Raw genomic sequence first — 15,711 nt, 5'->3', positions numbered from 1 at the left:
CTTGTTCTGAATTCAGTTCCTGTCCAGCTTCCAGAGAAATGCCTTCACTTCCTTTGCCAAGTATGAAGAGGTGGCCTTATTTAATTCAGGTTGTTCCCTAGTGTCTTCAGAATTCTTCCTTTTCTTAAACTGCTGGGACAGAGGTGAAGGTGGAGGGGTGGGAGCAGCTTTACCACTAGGTGGGACTAAGTCAGGTTGAAGAGGGAACTGAACTAAGGGCTAGGAAGTCAAAGGTCAGGCCAGGAGAGAAACCATCAAGCCCCCTTGACTCTTTCATTCCACCTACTATTTTTTTTTTTTAACCTTAAACTAAAGTTTTATTTGGGAATTTTAACTTCATTTCTTTTTCTTCAACTTTTATTTTAGGTTCGGGGATACATGCACATATTTGTTACATAGGTAAACCCATTTCACAGGGGTTTATTGTATAGATCATTTCATTACCCAGGTACTGTGCCTAGTACCTTATACCCAGTAGTTATTTTTTCTGCCCCTCTCCCTCCTCTCACCTTCCACACTCCAGTAGGCCCAGTGTGTGGTGTTTACCTCTATGTGTCCATGTGTTCTCATCATTCAGCTCTCACTTATAAGTGAGAACATGCGGTATTTGATTTTCTGTTCCTGCATTAGCTTGCCATTTGATTCCCTTTATCTCTAATATTGGTCTAAGCTTAATCTAAAATGAGGGTGTTATTTAATTCTCTAGGTGGAAAAAATTAGTAAATGCCTGTTACGTGAACATTTCTTTATGTAAATTTGTGTTTATCTTTATTTGACTATATCATTAAAGTTTATGGGTCTACCATACTTCTGGTCTGAGGCCCCAATCCCCGTGAGATTGACTGTGTCTTTGAAAATAAGATAAGCAACACAGGAAAGTTCAGAAGAACATAAATTATCTTAGATAAAGAGCATTATTGAACCTATTTTGAAACCTATTTTACCCTCAGCTCTTTATAGCTCTTCAAATTGTTGCCTGTTTCTTTGGGGATTAGGGTTTAATCAGACAGCTAATATTGTGCCTTATTTCCTTCAGTTTTTGTTGATCACATTCTGAATATAACAATTTATATCTGAAGCTTAACTGGCAAGTTCCCTGACTTTCTTCCTTCTCTCTATGTGTATGCCGGTCCTTGAGAGAAAGTTGGTAACATTTTATAAAAGATCTTGGCATTTGCCTCAGCTCCAGCTGCTATAGCAAATTCCCATAGACTGGGAGGCTTAAAGCACAGACATTTCTCACATATCTAGACTGAGAATTGTGAGATCAGGGACCAGCATGGCCGAGCTCTGGTGGGGCCCCTCTTCCGGCTTTCCTCACACGGGGTGGTGGGGAGGGGCTGCAGTCCCTTCCTCTTCCTAAAAGGACACTAATCCCATCAGGGGCGCCACCCTCATCACCTCATCTGAACCAATCACCTTCCTAAGTCCCCACCTCCATCATGGGAATTGGGGCTTCCCCATGTGGATTCTGAGGAGACACAAACAGTCCATAGCGGGATGTTATAGTCCTTTTTTGATGGTTGCTTATTAGAGGAAATGCCCTCTAAAAAGCTTAACAAACAAGGCACAGAGGGATCAGTTTCAAAGAGAGCAGCAGGAGGGAAGGGGACTGCAATGCAAACAATGCAATGCCAGGAGCTTTTCTGTAATATTAGAGACCTATGAGAGGGGCTATAGTACAGCAGGTAAGAGCTTAGGTTCTAGAGACCTGGCTTGAAAACTCCACTTCACCATTTATTAACCATGTGACCTTGGACCTCTCTATAGATCAGTTTATGCATCTCTAAAATGAGGATAATAATAGTACTTACCTCAAAGGGTTGTTAAGAGAGTTAGATAACATATAAGCGCAACAGCTGGTACATATTAAGAGAGAGTACCAAAACAAAGACTTTAAAATTGCCAAATTAAGATTGCATCCAGAAATGGGGTAAGATAATCATTCGCTGAAGAGCAAATGAAGCAGGAAAGAGAATGTTCTCTGGTTTCCTTCTTCTGTATAAAAACCACCCTGAAGGTAGTCGCTTAATATATTATAACAACAGTCATTTATTTTGCTCATGGATCTACAACTTGGGCGTGGCCTAATGGGGAGTGCTCCTCTCTGCTCCATGCACAGTCAGCTAGGGCTGGTCAGCTGGGAGCTGAAAGACCCACTCTCAAGATGCCCCACTCAAATACTGGCTACTGTCTGGGAACTCAGATGGCCTGAGGGCTGGGAGTCTGGTTCTGTCCTGGTAGGTCTCTCCACAGGCTATGTGGGCTTCCTTACAACATGGTGACAAGGCTCTAGAATGACCATCTCAAGAGAAATGGAAGATACCAGTTGCTTAGGCCTTAGCCTTAAGAAACAGGTACAGCATGATTTCCACTGCATTCTATTAGTTAAGTAGTCCTAGAGCCCAGAATCAAGGAAGAACATATAGAGTCCATCTCTAAGTGGAAAAAGTTAGCATTTGTCATGCTTGTTGTCAGTTAACCTTCTTTTTCCAGAAAAGAAGCCAAATCCTATTATGGTAAAGTGTTCACTCTCCTCTCTAGATATTGGGATTTTTTAGTTAGAGAGTATATTTTAAATTAGAGAGTATGTTTGATTTTATGTTAAAGTAAGTTCAAGATCACTTGTTCTAGAGAAAGGACAAGAAAGAAATTTGAATTTCTGTTAAGTCATTTTATTATATTTACTTTCTGTAAGGCAAATTTCTGCTCTCTTCTACTAGGCATACAATTTCCACATGATGGTAATATAAAAGTCTACTATTTAAAAGGTTTGAGTTCAATTTTATTCAAATAGGGGATAATTATTTTAAAGTATTTAATATATTTTTATGTATAGCCTTAGCATAATTGATAAAATGTTTAAATAATAAGGTAACAGGGATAAAAGTTGTAGTTACTTCCAAAAGCACTAACATCTGCTTGCCTTAATATTTTAGTTGCCTGATTCCTATAAGTTACAGAAGAACTCTAATTCAGTATCCTATTTACCTCTGAGAAATAACAGGCATGACATATATATATATGTATTTATGTTTCTTCATTATATATCAGATTAATGGTATTTAACAATGAGAATTTAGTTTAAAATACAAAATTCCACCCAGAATAGGATTCTGTCTCTTTAAATATGAAAAACTTCTAAATAAATTTCATATTAGCCAAAATTCCTTTTGACTCAAATTCATCTGAACTGTCTTTGATTTATGATTATGGTGGCCATGCAAACTAATTTGACATGCATAATATGCATGGCAGTAGTGAAAGCAGAAGTTCAGCAATTCCACTGAAAATTGTACTTGCACTGCTATATCTGCTTCTGAATTATGGTACTTGGAATTTTGTGCCCTTAAGGAACTGTTTGTTTTTCCAGACTGGCTAATGCATCAGGAACTTGGCTTCAAATAATTATTATTAAGCAAATACCCTGACACCTTTTCTATGGGATTTATCAGAGCTGTGAAATTAATTGAAGATTGAGTATATGTGATAAATGGGAAAAGCCCCAGGAGTTTTTGTTTGTTTCAATTCAGGAAAATGCAAACATGCAGCTTTTAGCAGAGGAGCCGTGAGTGTCAGACTTTGCTTTGCTGGGACAGCCTTGAGCACACCCTTGGGTTACTGACCTAGGGCAGCACAGCCTGTGTGGCTATGTGAGTCCACTGGCCTCATCTTCAAAGACCTTATTTGGACAGTTTAACACTTCACATTGCACATTACCCAAGGCCTACTTAGGTTCTGAGGGGCATAAATACCTCACACACATGTGTAACTAACTTGTAATGTTAGTGTTATCTACCCAGCGCTGGTAGAGTAGCTGACACTCAGTGGGACCTGAGCACCTATTAGGATGAATTGCCTTACCTTCATATATTCTGTTTTTCAGAATTAGGAAACATCTCAGAGAGTGAAGATTGACTGCATATCTCTAACAGAGCCTGATTTAAGATAAGATTTGTGAGTTTGGTAGAAAATCCTATGAAGTTTTCATTTTACTGTTGACTGAAGACCATCCCCTGTACGGTGACCCTTATTCAGAATTTTTATCAGAAACCTAGGGCCCTGAACATGAGTATATAAAGTCCGATGCAGGCCTGTACCCTGTCGGGGATCTTGTGTGCTCACAGTACAGCTACGCTCCTCTCAAAGAGACGTCATCGCTAAGGAACAATGGTTTAAAAACAAATACCAGTGCAAATTAATTAGAAACAGGGCACTGCCTGACATTAGGAACTCTGCATTCAGACTGTAGATCTCTCAAAAGCACATTTAGAGACATCTGGTCAGGATGAAGCAGGGTGCTCACACTGCAATGAACCTTTTTTGTGCGAAATTACTAGTTAGTGACAAACAAAATATAAAAAGAGACCTCCAGAAAGGCACACTCAGGCTCAGAAACAAGCTGAACAACTCCACAGAGCAGGAACAGCGTAGAAATGCCGAGTGGGTTGCAGGGTGGAGCCACGGGCTTGCAGGCTCCAGGTTTTGAAGCAGTCAGGCAGTGTTGGAGACCACTCCGTGGGCTAAAGGAGACCGCAAGTGTCTCACTGATTCAGGGGATCCGCACCTGGCCTGCAGCCAGGAGAAGAGGTGAGCTGCCCCACCTTTGCACTCCCCGTGAAAGGAAGCTGGAAACCTTCTGCTGACCTGTTGCCTGGACCTGGGGCCTTGTCCCTGGTTGTGGACAGAGGAAAGTGTAAACGACAGTACTAACCAGCTTGTGGTGCAGAGGTGAGCCACGTTACCTGCTGGCCCAGTGACTGAGTTCACTGTAGCACTAAAATAGCTGGCTGGCAGGAGCCCCAATACACAGTTATAAAATTGAATATAGATTAAATCCTTTTACTCAAAGTGAGCCTGCAAATCCAAATTCCAAAACACATGAATAAATCTTGTGCTAAGAAAGCCAAAACCCAACCATCAGAATATAATTGAATGAAATGAATTATTAAAAACAGTTTAATAAAACTTTAAAATAGATATACTTAGGATTCTCAAGGAGATGACTGAGACAAACTTCCACTTTAAAATATCAAGAAATTATGAAACAAAAATAGGTGGACATTTTCTTAAAGATCAGATAGATAAAAACAACCAATTAGAAATCTTAAAAATTCAAAATATAGACACTGAAAACTTAAATCTCAATAAATTGAATAAACTCTACACTGGACACAGTTGAAGAAAAGACTAATAGATTGGAAGATAGTAATAATACAGGAATTCACCCAGAATAGAGTATATAGAGATTACATTTTACATGAAGGGAAATTAGTGTGTATGGAAGCTAAACTGAAAAGCTCCAAGATATATATGTCTAGTAAATTAGAGTTCTGTCAGGTGAGAGTGGAGGGAATGGTACAGAATAATACCAAGCTTTTCAGAATTAAAGATAACTGTGAAGATTTGATCAGTGCATTCAAATATTAATATCTAGCAGGATAAAGATAAATTTCTACCTAGACACATAAGAGTCAAGCTGCAGAGCATCAAGAATAAAGAGAAATCTTGCCTGTAATTCCAGCACTCTGGGAGGCCAAGGCAGGAGAATCACTTGAACCCAGGAGTTTGAGACCAACCTGGGCAACAAAGTGAAATCCCATCTCTATAAATAAATAAATAAATAAGAAAAAAAGAGAAACCTTAAAAAGCTGCCAGAGAGAAAAGAGTGATAATCTACAAAAAAATGACAACAGTTCTTCATCAGCAAAAAACAATTAAAGAAAGATGTGGAATAAATATTTTCAAAATGCCAAGGGAAAATAAACAGTCAACCTGAAATTTTCCCCAAGGAAGAAAATAAAAAATAAGGTTCTTTACATAAGAATTTCCCACACACAATCCTCACTAAAAGAAAGTTTAAAAGGCATATGCCAGCAAGAAGAAAAACATATTCAGAAAGTAGCCATGGGAATCGAAAGAGAATGGCAAACACCAAAATTAATTACATATGTTGGTAAATGTAATTAAGTAACCATTTTTAAAAGTCAGTATTTTTTGTTGTTTAAGCTAAAGCTACAACTCAACATAGCATATACAAGATGGAGGGGTAAGAAAGAGTCTTCAATAGGCAGGTAGGGCTGACCACACTGTATTTGGGAGGATAGAAATACTAGATATGTGTAGACTTTGTTGGGAATTTTCAAGAAGTAAGAAATTTTTTTTTTTTTTTTGACAGGGCCTGTGCTCTGTCACCCAGGCTGGAGTGCAGTGATGTGATCTTGGCTCACTGGAACCTCTGCTTTCCAGGCTCCAGCCATTTGCCCATCTCAGCCTCCCAAGCAGCTGGGACTACAGGTACATGCAACTGCACCCAGCTAATTTTTGTATTTTTTGTAGAGATGGGGTTTTGCTACATTGCCCAGGCTGGTCTTGAAGTCCTGAGTTCAAGTGGTCCGCCCGCCTCAGCCTCCCAAAGTGCTTGGATTACAGGCATGAGCCACAGCACCCAGCTGTCAATAAGATATATCTTTTAAAAATTTAGAGTAATAATTAAAATCATAGAAATGCAATCTATAGCTGCCAAGTCATAGGAGGAAAAAAAGTAGAAATATAAAAGCAATCAGTCCAGCAAGAGGCAAAAGAACAAAAATGAAGCAAAGATGTTTTTTAGAAAACACAAAACAAGGTGGTAGAAATAAGTTCAAATATATCTATTATTAATTGTAACAAATGAAAACAGATTAAATTCACCTATTAAAAGGAAAAGATTATCCCACCTGCTAAACATTTTTTAATCCAGCTATATCCTACTTTCTGGAGACACATCTAAAATAAAACTTTTCAGGAAGTTTGAAAATGAAGGAATGGAAGAAGTATGTATACCAAGCAAATTTTAACAAAAAAAAAACTCCTTCATGATTAAGTGGAAAAAAAGCTTAGAAATAGATAGAAGAAAATTTCCTTGACCTGATAAAGGCTGTCACAAACTTTCTAGAAACATCATTCTTAGTGGTAAAAATTAAAGTATTTCCAATAAAGTCAAAATAAGAAAAAGATGCTCTTCACTTCAATTCAGTATTATATTAGAAGTCATCAATGCAATGATCAGGAAAAGATATATGAGTTATAAGAGTTGGAAAAGTAAATAGGAAAGAGTCTCTCTCTCTTTTTTTTTTTTTTTTAGATTTTATGACTTACACTGGGATTATAGGTGCAAGCCACTGTGCCTGGCCTAGACTGTATAATTTTCTACATAGAAAATCTGAAGAAATCTACATATAAACTTCTACAACCCATAAAAGACTTTAGCAGGGTTTTAGATCAAAATCCAAAAGTAGCATTGCAATACACTAGTACTAATGAATTATAAAAGACAAACATTCCATTCACTATGTCACAGAAGCTATAAGATACCTGGTGCTATGGTCTGAATGTTTGTTTCCCCCTCAAAATGCATGTGTTTAAATCTAACCCCCAAGGTGATATATTAGGAAGTGGGGCCTTTGGGAGGTGATGAAGCCATGAGGGCAAAGCCCTCATGAACAGGATTAGTGTCCTTATAAAAGAGATCTGGAGAGCTCCATAACCCCTTCCATTATGCAAAGACACAGTGAAAAGATGGTCATCTATGAACCAGGAAGTGGGTCTGCACCAGACACTAAATCTGCCAGCACCTTGATCTTAGACTTCCCGGCCTCCAGAACCGTGAGGAATAAATTTCTGTTGTTCATAAGCCACCCAGTCTATGTTATTCTGTGATAGCAACCCAAACATACCAAAACACCTAGGGAAAAACTTAACCAAAATGTGTAAGCTTACTATGGAGACACTTATAAAATTTGACTGAGGACATAAAATTAAACCTTAATAAATTAGAGACATACCGTGTTTATAGTTTAGAACGGATTTCAATTTTCTCCAAAACAATGATTGATAAAACTGACTACCTTAAAATTAAAACTTTATGTCCAACAAAAAAACACCACAAATAAATCAAAAAATAAACTATGGTTTGGAAAAGATACTTGTAATGCATATAATTAACTAAATTAATATTAGAATTTACAAATGAGGCCAGGCATGGTGGCTCATGCATGTAATCCTAGCATTTTGGGAGGCCAAGGCAAGAGGATCACTTGAGTCCAGGAGTTTGAGACAAGCCTGGGAACATAGTGGGAACTCATTTCTACAAAAAATTTAAAAACTAGTTAGGCATGGTGGTGCACACCTGTGGTCCCAGCTACTCAGGAGACTGAGGTGGGAGGATCACTTGAGCCCAGAACATCAAGGCTGCAGTGAGCTATGATTATGCCACTGCACTCCAGACAGGGTGACAAAGTGAGACTCTGTCTCAAAAAAAAAAAAAAAAGAATTTACAAATGAATAAGAGAACAAAACAACTGAATAGAGAAATGGGCAAAGGATATGCACAGGCAATTCACAGGAGAGGGAACCCAAATGAATAAACAGGAACAGAAACTTAACCTCAAAAGAATGAGAATGAAAGTGAAATGAGATGCCATTTCACCTCCAACAGGTTGACAGACGTTAAAATGCCTGAGAATCCTAAATGTTGGTAAGCAACAGAAACTCTCCTATTCTGCTAGTAAAAGTGTAAATTGGTAAAGGGCTTTGAAAAATATTTTAGTCATATCTAGTGAATTTAATATTTTTACTTTGCTACTAACGAGAAATCCCATTTGGGGTTATTCCCAAAGTAGCTCTACTGCAGGTGCACGTGGAGTCATGCAGTAGGATCTTCACTGCCACACTGCAATAGTGAAAAAATGCAGACAGCCTAAATGCCCATCAACAGGAGAGTGGCTGAATAAAGTGTGGTATGATTATATAATGGAATACTCTTCACTAGTTAAAATGAATGAACAGACCTTTACATATTTCCATGGATAAGTCTCAAAATCATAGTGTTGAGCAAAAGTAACAAGTTTCAGAGCAATCTTGTTAAAAACAAACAATATACTATATATTTTATGCATACCACATATTGTATGCATACATATGTAAGTAGTAATTACTAGAATGCATGAGAATGGTAGAACAGTGAATACAGGGTAGGGGTCACTTATAAAATTTGATTGAGGACATAAAATTAAACCTGAATAAATTAGAGACATGCCATGTTCATAGATTGGAACAGATTTTAATTTTCTCCAAAATAAAGACTGATAAAACTGACTATCCTTTAAAGAAGGGAGGAAGAGAGAGAATTGGGGAAGGAGCTACAGGGAGCTTCAACTCTTTTGTAATGTTTTATTTCTTTAAAAACATAATACTGATATGCCCAAAGCAAAAGATTTGTTAGAGCTCAGTAGTAGATAAAGGGGTTGTTATTTTATTGTTCTTTACATTTTTTCTTTATATTTGAAATATTTCACAGATTTTTTAAAGATAGTGAATTTTAAAGCCAAATAAAAATGTTTTGGGCATAATTTTAAAAGCCATATGTGAGTTATATCATATCCCCAAAATTGCTACTGAAAAAAGGGTTATTTTGCTTCACACCAACAAATATTTGTTGAGCCTTTGGTCCATGCGACACTCTGGGATACACTGGAGACCCAAATGGACTTGGTCTCTGCCTTCACAGGACTCTGAATCTCCAGGGAAGACAGACTCTGGGCAGGCAGGGAAGCCTGTCATTATTGGAGACGTCCACAGACAGATGGGTTCGGATGGGTCCTGCCCAGAAAGTAGAGCCCAGCTGGCCTGGCAGCTCTGCTCAAACCAGATTACAACTGTGTTCTCCTGGGAATATGAACTGGAAAATGAGAGGGGATGGGCAGTTGGCAGGGAGGCCAGAAGCTAAAAGGATAAGAGGCAGGGTCAGCCTCGAGGCAGGAGGGCTGTGATGGGGTGAGGGCTCAGAAGGCGTGGGGTAAAGAAGAGATGTACAGAGTCAAAGATGAAGCTAGCCAGTGGCTGAAGGAGAAGGGAGGGGGTGCAAACAGATCAGGAATGCAGGGAGTGGATGGGTCACTTGAAAGGAGGCACTTGACTTCCTACTGCTGCAAGGGGACCCGATAACCTGCCCCCAGCACTGCATAGGACGTAGAATTACCGTGGAGACTCTGCTCCCCCAGGCAGTCAACTCTGACTGACTTGGATTGCCCTGATGGAAGGACAGGACTTTATGGGAAGCATGGGGCACTCCAAGAAATGCTACCGCTGCCACAGCTCCTGGGGTGCTGTAAGCAACAGCTTCAAGCTAGCTTAGAAGTCTGCCTTGTCTTGGGGTGACAGACCATTTCTGAGTACATAGACCTCCTCCACGTTCTCTAATGGTTGCTGGACTTCTGACCAAATAAAGAGTACCTAGCCTATTTCAATCAAGCACAGCCCAAGGTGTGATTTCTTCCATGCTGTCCCATCTGTGAAAGGCCAGGGGTCTCCCAGGCTTTCTATAAGCCCATCTGTTTGGCCTTTCCTTGGTTCGGTGAGGCCGAGCTGTGTGGTAGAGACTGCCTTTTCCTATCACTGCAACTCTGGAAGATAAACCTAACAGTACTCGAGGGGTAGCAAGGACAGTGGTGTGAGGAGTATGGACACCCAGCACAATCGACTGTGTAAAATCCGGTTCTGCCACTAACTAAATACATCACCTCGTGTGGAACACTTACCCGCTCTTGTGCCTCAGTTTCCTCTTCTGTAAGTGGGGATAATCACGGCACCATCTCATAGGATTAAAATAGTTACTACATGGAAAATGCATGGGATTACTCCTGGCACACAGGAAGTGCCAGATCAGCATTGGCAGTCATCATCGTTTATTATATAACTTAAGTCTCCATTCCTTGCTACCAAAAGAACCAGCAATACAGAAAAATAATATTTTTATTTTCTTTTTTGTTTTGCAGCAAAAGTTATGTTATTCCTTTGCAGTGCAGCTGCCCTGTAGATTTTGAGTTCTATATCACTTTGATTCAGTCTCATCAAGCCTTTGCTATTGAGCCAACATCAGGTAAGGAGTGTGAAGATTTCAGGTTTCCTGGCTCATGCCTGTAATCCCAGCACTTTGGGAGGCCGAGGCGGGCGGATCACGAGATCAGGAGATCGAGACCATCTTGGCTAGCACAGTGAAACCCCGTCTCTACTAAAAATACAAAAAATTAGCCGGGTGTGGTGGCAGGCGCCTGTAGTCCCAGCTGCTCTGGAGGCTGAGGCAGGAGAATGGTGTGAACCCAGGAGGCAGAGCTTGCAGTGAGCGGAGATCACGCCACTGCACTCCAGCCTGGGCAACAGAGCGAGACTCCATCTCAAAAAAAAAAAAAAAAATTTCAAGTTTCCAATTTCTTTTGAGTTCTCAGGTCAAAGAGAGGATTTGAAAAGTAGGTGTCAAGTTCTAAAAACAAGAATAAGCTGCACTCAAAAGTTACATTTTCAAACACATAACAGTAATGAATTTTACGCATAACTGACATGATGTAAAATGGAATTGGACACGTCAGAAAAATGACACTTTGGGATCATTTGTATCATGCAGATAATTTTTAATAATGTTCAGGTAAGTTTCTTCCAAGATCGAAACTTAAAATTGGAGATTGATCCATTTCCATTCTAAGTTTGGCTCCTGGTGCATCCTTGGTTTGGTATCCACCTTATAATTCAATATCAGATAAAATAGGAATCTTCTTTCTTCCAGAGCTTTTAGAATCTTAGTGAAGGGTCTGATGAATTTGTCTCATCTGTGGTGTGGACAGTATGTTTTTGCATGCCCCAGAGGACATAGATCGCTAGGCTGCTAAGGACATTTGAAAGTGAGATTTTACACCTAAAGTAATCTCTGCTTCCCAGTTCCTGTCTCTTGATATTTAGGTTTGGGATTCAAGTATCTGTCCACAGTGGTCTACTGTGGTCTACTGTGGACAGATATTTAAAATCGTTAAATTTAAACAATTTAACAATTGCTAAAATGGTTTTAAGTCTACATATTCATTTGTTTACAACTCTTTCAGTACTGCAAGTACATATTGTGTCCGACAAATGAGTGTTTAAAGCAGAAACTGTGAATTAATTCTAAATTATGAAATGTACATAGATTATTTTCTAGAGGACCAGGAGCCATTCTGAGATTTTTTAAAAATATAAGGTAACCACTGTTTACATTGCAAAAAAACAGGACTTGATTCTCTTTTCAGAGAGAAGAGGCTTATTATTTTCAGCTGTGTGGGCCTGAAAAAGAAGGGAAAATAAGTGGTCACTAAAATTATACTAAACAAGATAATATTTCAGATGTTAAGTATAGTTGATATTCTTACAGTAGGTTTCCTGTGGGTCCCTGCCCCTCTGATGGTCCATAATTCTGTTAAGTTCCATGGGCAGAAGGGACCACTACAGTTTCTGAGCAGTCATGATGGGAGCTGTTTTAGACAGGTCAGCGTGCAGGTTTACAGGTATGACTGAGGTGGGTACAGACAGGAGTCCAGGAATTCGTGGTGTTGGAAAGAACTCACGTAGCACTTGAGATCTTGAAGTGAGCTAACATCAGTAACCAGGAAAAGGAAGAAAAACTTGACAGCTTATGGCCTAGCCATACTTCTTTAAAAAACAGTGACCTAAGACTCAGAATATTAATTTACCTAGAGGGTTTTGAAACACAACCTATTCCAAATCAGGGTAGTACGTAGATCATAAAATACAGCATTAAGCAGAATTGACTGACAACTATGTATGACACACTTAAAAAAATCATGCAGGCCTTTCTCCCAGTGCTCGGATTATAAAATGCGGAGCCACATAATTCAGACAAATGCATGATACATGAGATACTTTGTCTGATTCATCAGATAAGAGTTTGTGGTTGTTTGGTACTTTATTTATTACTTAATATTTTAAATTTGTCCTTTAAGTGAAATTCAATTGAATATACCAGTTTGGAGTTGAGAGAGAGGGGAGTGCTAGGGACATACACTTGGGTGTCACTGGGTGTTGTACATTTATTTGTACAGCCATGGGACTGGACGTGAGGTCACCTTGGGAGTGAATGTGAATAGAGAAGTGGACCAAGGACCATTCAGACACTCAGAGGACAGCAAGGGGAAGTGGATCCAGGAACAAAGAAAGACCAAGGAAGAAAATCAGGAAAGTGCAGTGCAAAAGAAGAGAATGAAGGAAAGAAGGAAAGAAGCCCGGCCAGCCAGGGCTCTTGATCTTTGGGATCCGTCTTTTGCTGGTTTGAATGACCTGCATTGTGTGGATGGTGCTGCTGATGTGGCATTCCATACTGGTCTCATGGGCTCTGCCCTTCAGCCTCCTCGGTAGCTATTTTATGAATCTCAGGCCATCGTTGCTCCACCAGTCTCAGAAACATTCTTGTTTTGGTTCCCACTTTGATGATGTATCAGTACATCTTTGGCTGTTACACTTTTGAGGTTCCAGAATTTCACCTGCAGTGAAGAAAGCCTTGGCTGCATGGAGAGTGAGTGCAGCTCTGACGATCTTTGTGCTCACTGGGCTCCTGACTTGCCAGGTATTTGGCTTGACTCGGAGGCCATACAGCTGGACAGTCATGGATGGCTTTTTGGCCACAAGGCATTATTGCCTCTGTTTTACAAACTGGGTTCAGGTAGACTAAGAAACTGGGCTAATTTTACACAGTTAGCATGTGTATTTGTAGACAGTGTTTCAAGCACATGTTTGGTAACTGATTTCTAAAAGACTTGGGACATCCATAGTCTGCTAGGTTATGAAGCCGTATCTTCTCTAGGAACTAGAAGCATCATCTATGCATACCTTCCAGGCATGTTATGCTCAAGTTTGCCAAATGAAAACACAATTTGAATCAAGCTATTAATAATTCTATTTATAAGGTATGCCCTCAACTTTAACTCAACTGGCCATCGTTAAGATGCCAGTGTGCCCTGTAGTTGTCAAAAGCTCGACCTGCTGTTGTTGGGGCCAAGATATTCCTGAGACTGGAGAAAATGAATAAAAGATTTTATGACCTTCCTGTACTGCTGACAAGAAATCATGTGCAACCAAAACTTCAAGAACACTCTGTTGATAATTTTGGAAGAGCCAGCAATACATGACTTTGGCCAAGATTTTTTTTTCCGTGAACTCTGAAGAGAAGAATTGACCAAGATCTTATTAGCATCGGAGATCAGGCAAATGGCACAAAAAAATTGTTGAACTTGTCTACTTATCACTATTTTGTGATCCTGGGCATTCCCTTGTTGTCACATGTGCTAAGGAAGAATTCATCTAACTCATATAAATGGTAAATTATAGCATTAAATGACTGGCTAAGCAAGACTTCCTTGGGAGCTGTTGCTTAGAGTTCTTATATAAAGTTTCAATAAGTTCATTCTCTCTTTTTTTAATTATAAGAAATATATAAGCCACTTACAAATAATTTTATATTTTGCATTTTCTTCTGAAATGTACATTTTTTTACAACTTTATATCAGTTTGGGAATAAACCCCAGAGCCTCTGCCCTTGCTTTGGCCTCAAACCACTTTTTGGTTCTAGACATTACCTAGGGGCCACCAATCCAGCAGGAAGCACCTTCTAGCAAAGAACAAATTCCCATCCTCCAGCATGAGCACAAAGACACCAAGAGCAGGGTAACCTGCCTGTCGAGGTTCAAAGCACTCTCATGCAGCACCTGCTCTGGGCAGCCTGTCTGGACTTGCCCATAGTCCAATCATGCCATCTCAGCTGGGCTCAGCCATACTCCTGGCTGTACCTGCCACTGTGCTGTCCACACACCAGCATTTACCCACTTACATTTCAAAAGGGAGCATGTGCTGGTTCCTTTTTGCCTCTTTTTTCTCCAAAGGCCCGTTGGCCCCTGGCTGAGGTAGTTTATCACATAATAAGCCCTACCTGCAGGGTCCAGCAGCCTTTGGGAATCCAGGGCAGAGCCATTACATCCACAGGGGAAAATGATGAGGGGAGGTTTCGCCTACTTCTCCTCCCTGCCTCACTGTACTCCTGCGGACAGGTGAGACAGAAGACCCCCAAACCCCAGCACAAACTGTGCAGGGGACAGATCAGGATTGTCAAGGGAAGGGTAAGACTGGATCTCCAGCACACAGCGCAGGCCCTCATAAAATGCTTCTTGCTGGTAGTTAGGACCATGATGAACAGACTCATCTCAGAAAACGTATACTGGCTATATAACTGCTTACAGAAATGACAACATGCAGGTCTTTGGCAAGGTTCACTTCCAACAAGTAACGGAAATTAGTGAGATAACCAGCAAAGGGCCTCTGATAATGACAGCCTTCCGGGTCAGCAAATGGAGGAACAGCCGGGGGGCCATATGCAGGGTTGGAAAAGAGTCCTCATGAGAGGTAAAATCGAGAGATCAAACCTTTAAAAGATTTTCCAAAGCACCAAACCCAATAGTGAGGAAGGGGAGAATAATTAGGGATAGTTAATATATGAGATGCAAATGAGTTCCCTAGCTTTTAGAGGATGTAGGTAATTAATGACACACTGAAGAAGTCAGGAAAAGCTGGACAGACAGGTTGCAATTTTCTATCACGTTGGTAGCAATGGTCAGTTTTACCTGGTGCTCAATATACCCTTGATGGGTGTCTGGTTGCACACAGCATGGCTGGCGTGATGTTCATAATTGCTTCTATTTACTGATTGTTAGCCACATGCCAGGTGCTATGCTAAGCACATCACATGCACTATCTCATTGAATTCCATAACCCTGTCCAAGAGGACCATTTGACGGGCTGTCATTCTGGGCTGGTTGAGCTCAGTTGACCACAGCCGCAGTCAGTGAACTTGACCCA

At 40.1% G+C, this 15,711-nt stretch overlaps 1 protein-coding gene across 1 annotated transcript in view; it reads left to right on the top strand.

Annotated features, from left to right (window-relative positions):
* Window positions 1-15,711, top strand: part of LOC112617115 (cilia- and flagella-associated protein 221) — a 110,798-nt gene that overhangs the window by 27,456 nt on the left and 67,631 nt on the right. Inside the window, exon 7 of the mRNA XM_025373834.1 lies at window positions 10,818-10,921. Coding sequence (XP_025229619.1) covers window positions 10,818-10,921 — 104 coding nt within the window. The remainder of the gene's footprint in view (window positions 1-10,817; window positions 10,922-15,711) is intronic.

This window comes from Theropithecus gelada, unplaced genomic scaffold (genome assembly GCF_003255815.1).
Source record: "Theropithecus gelada isolate Dixy unplaced genomic scaffold, Tgel_1.0 HiC_scaffold_15883, whole genome shotgun sequence".
NCBI classification, from domain to species: Eukaryota; Metazoa; Chordata; class Mammalia; order Primates; family Cercopithecidae; genus Theropithecus; species Theropithecus gelada.
This window is presented reverse-complemented; position numbering and strand designations above follow the sequence as displayed.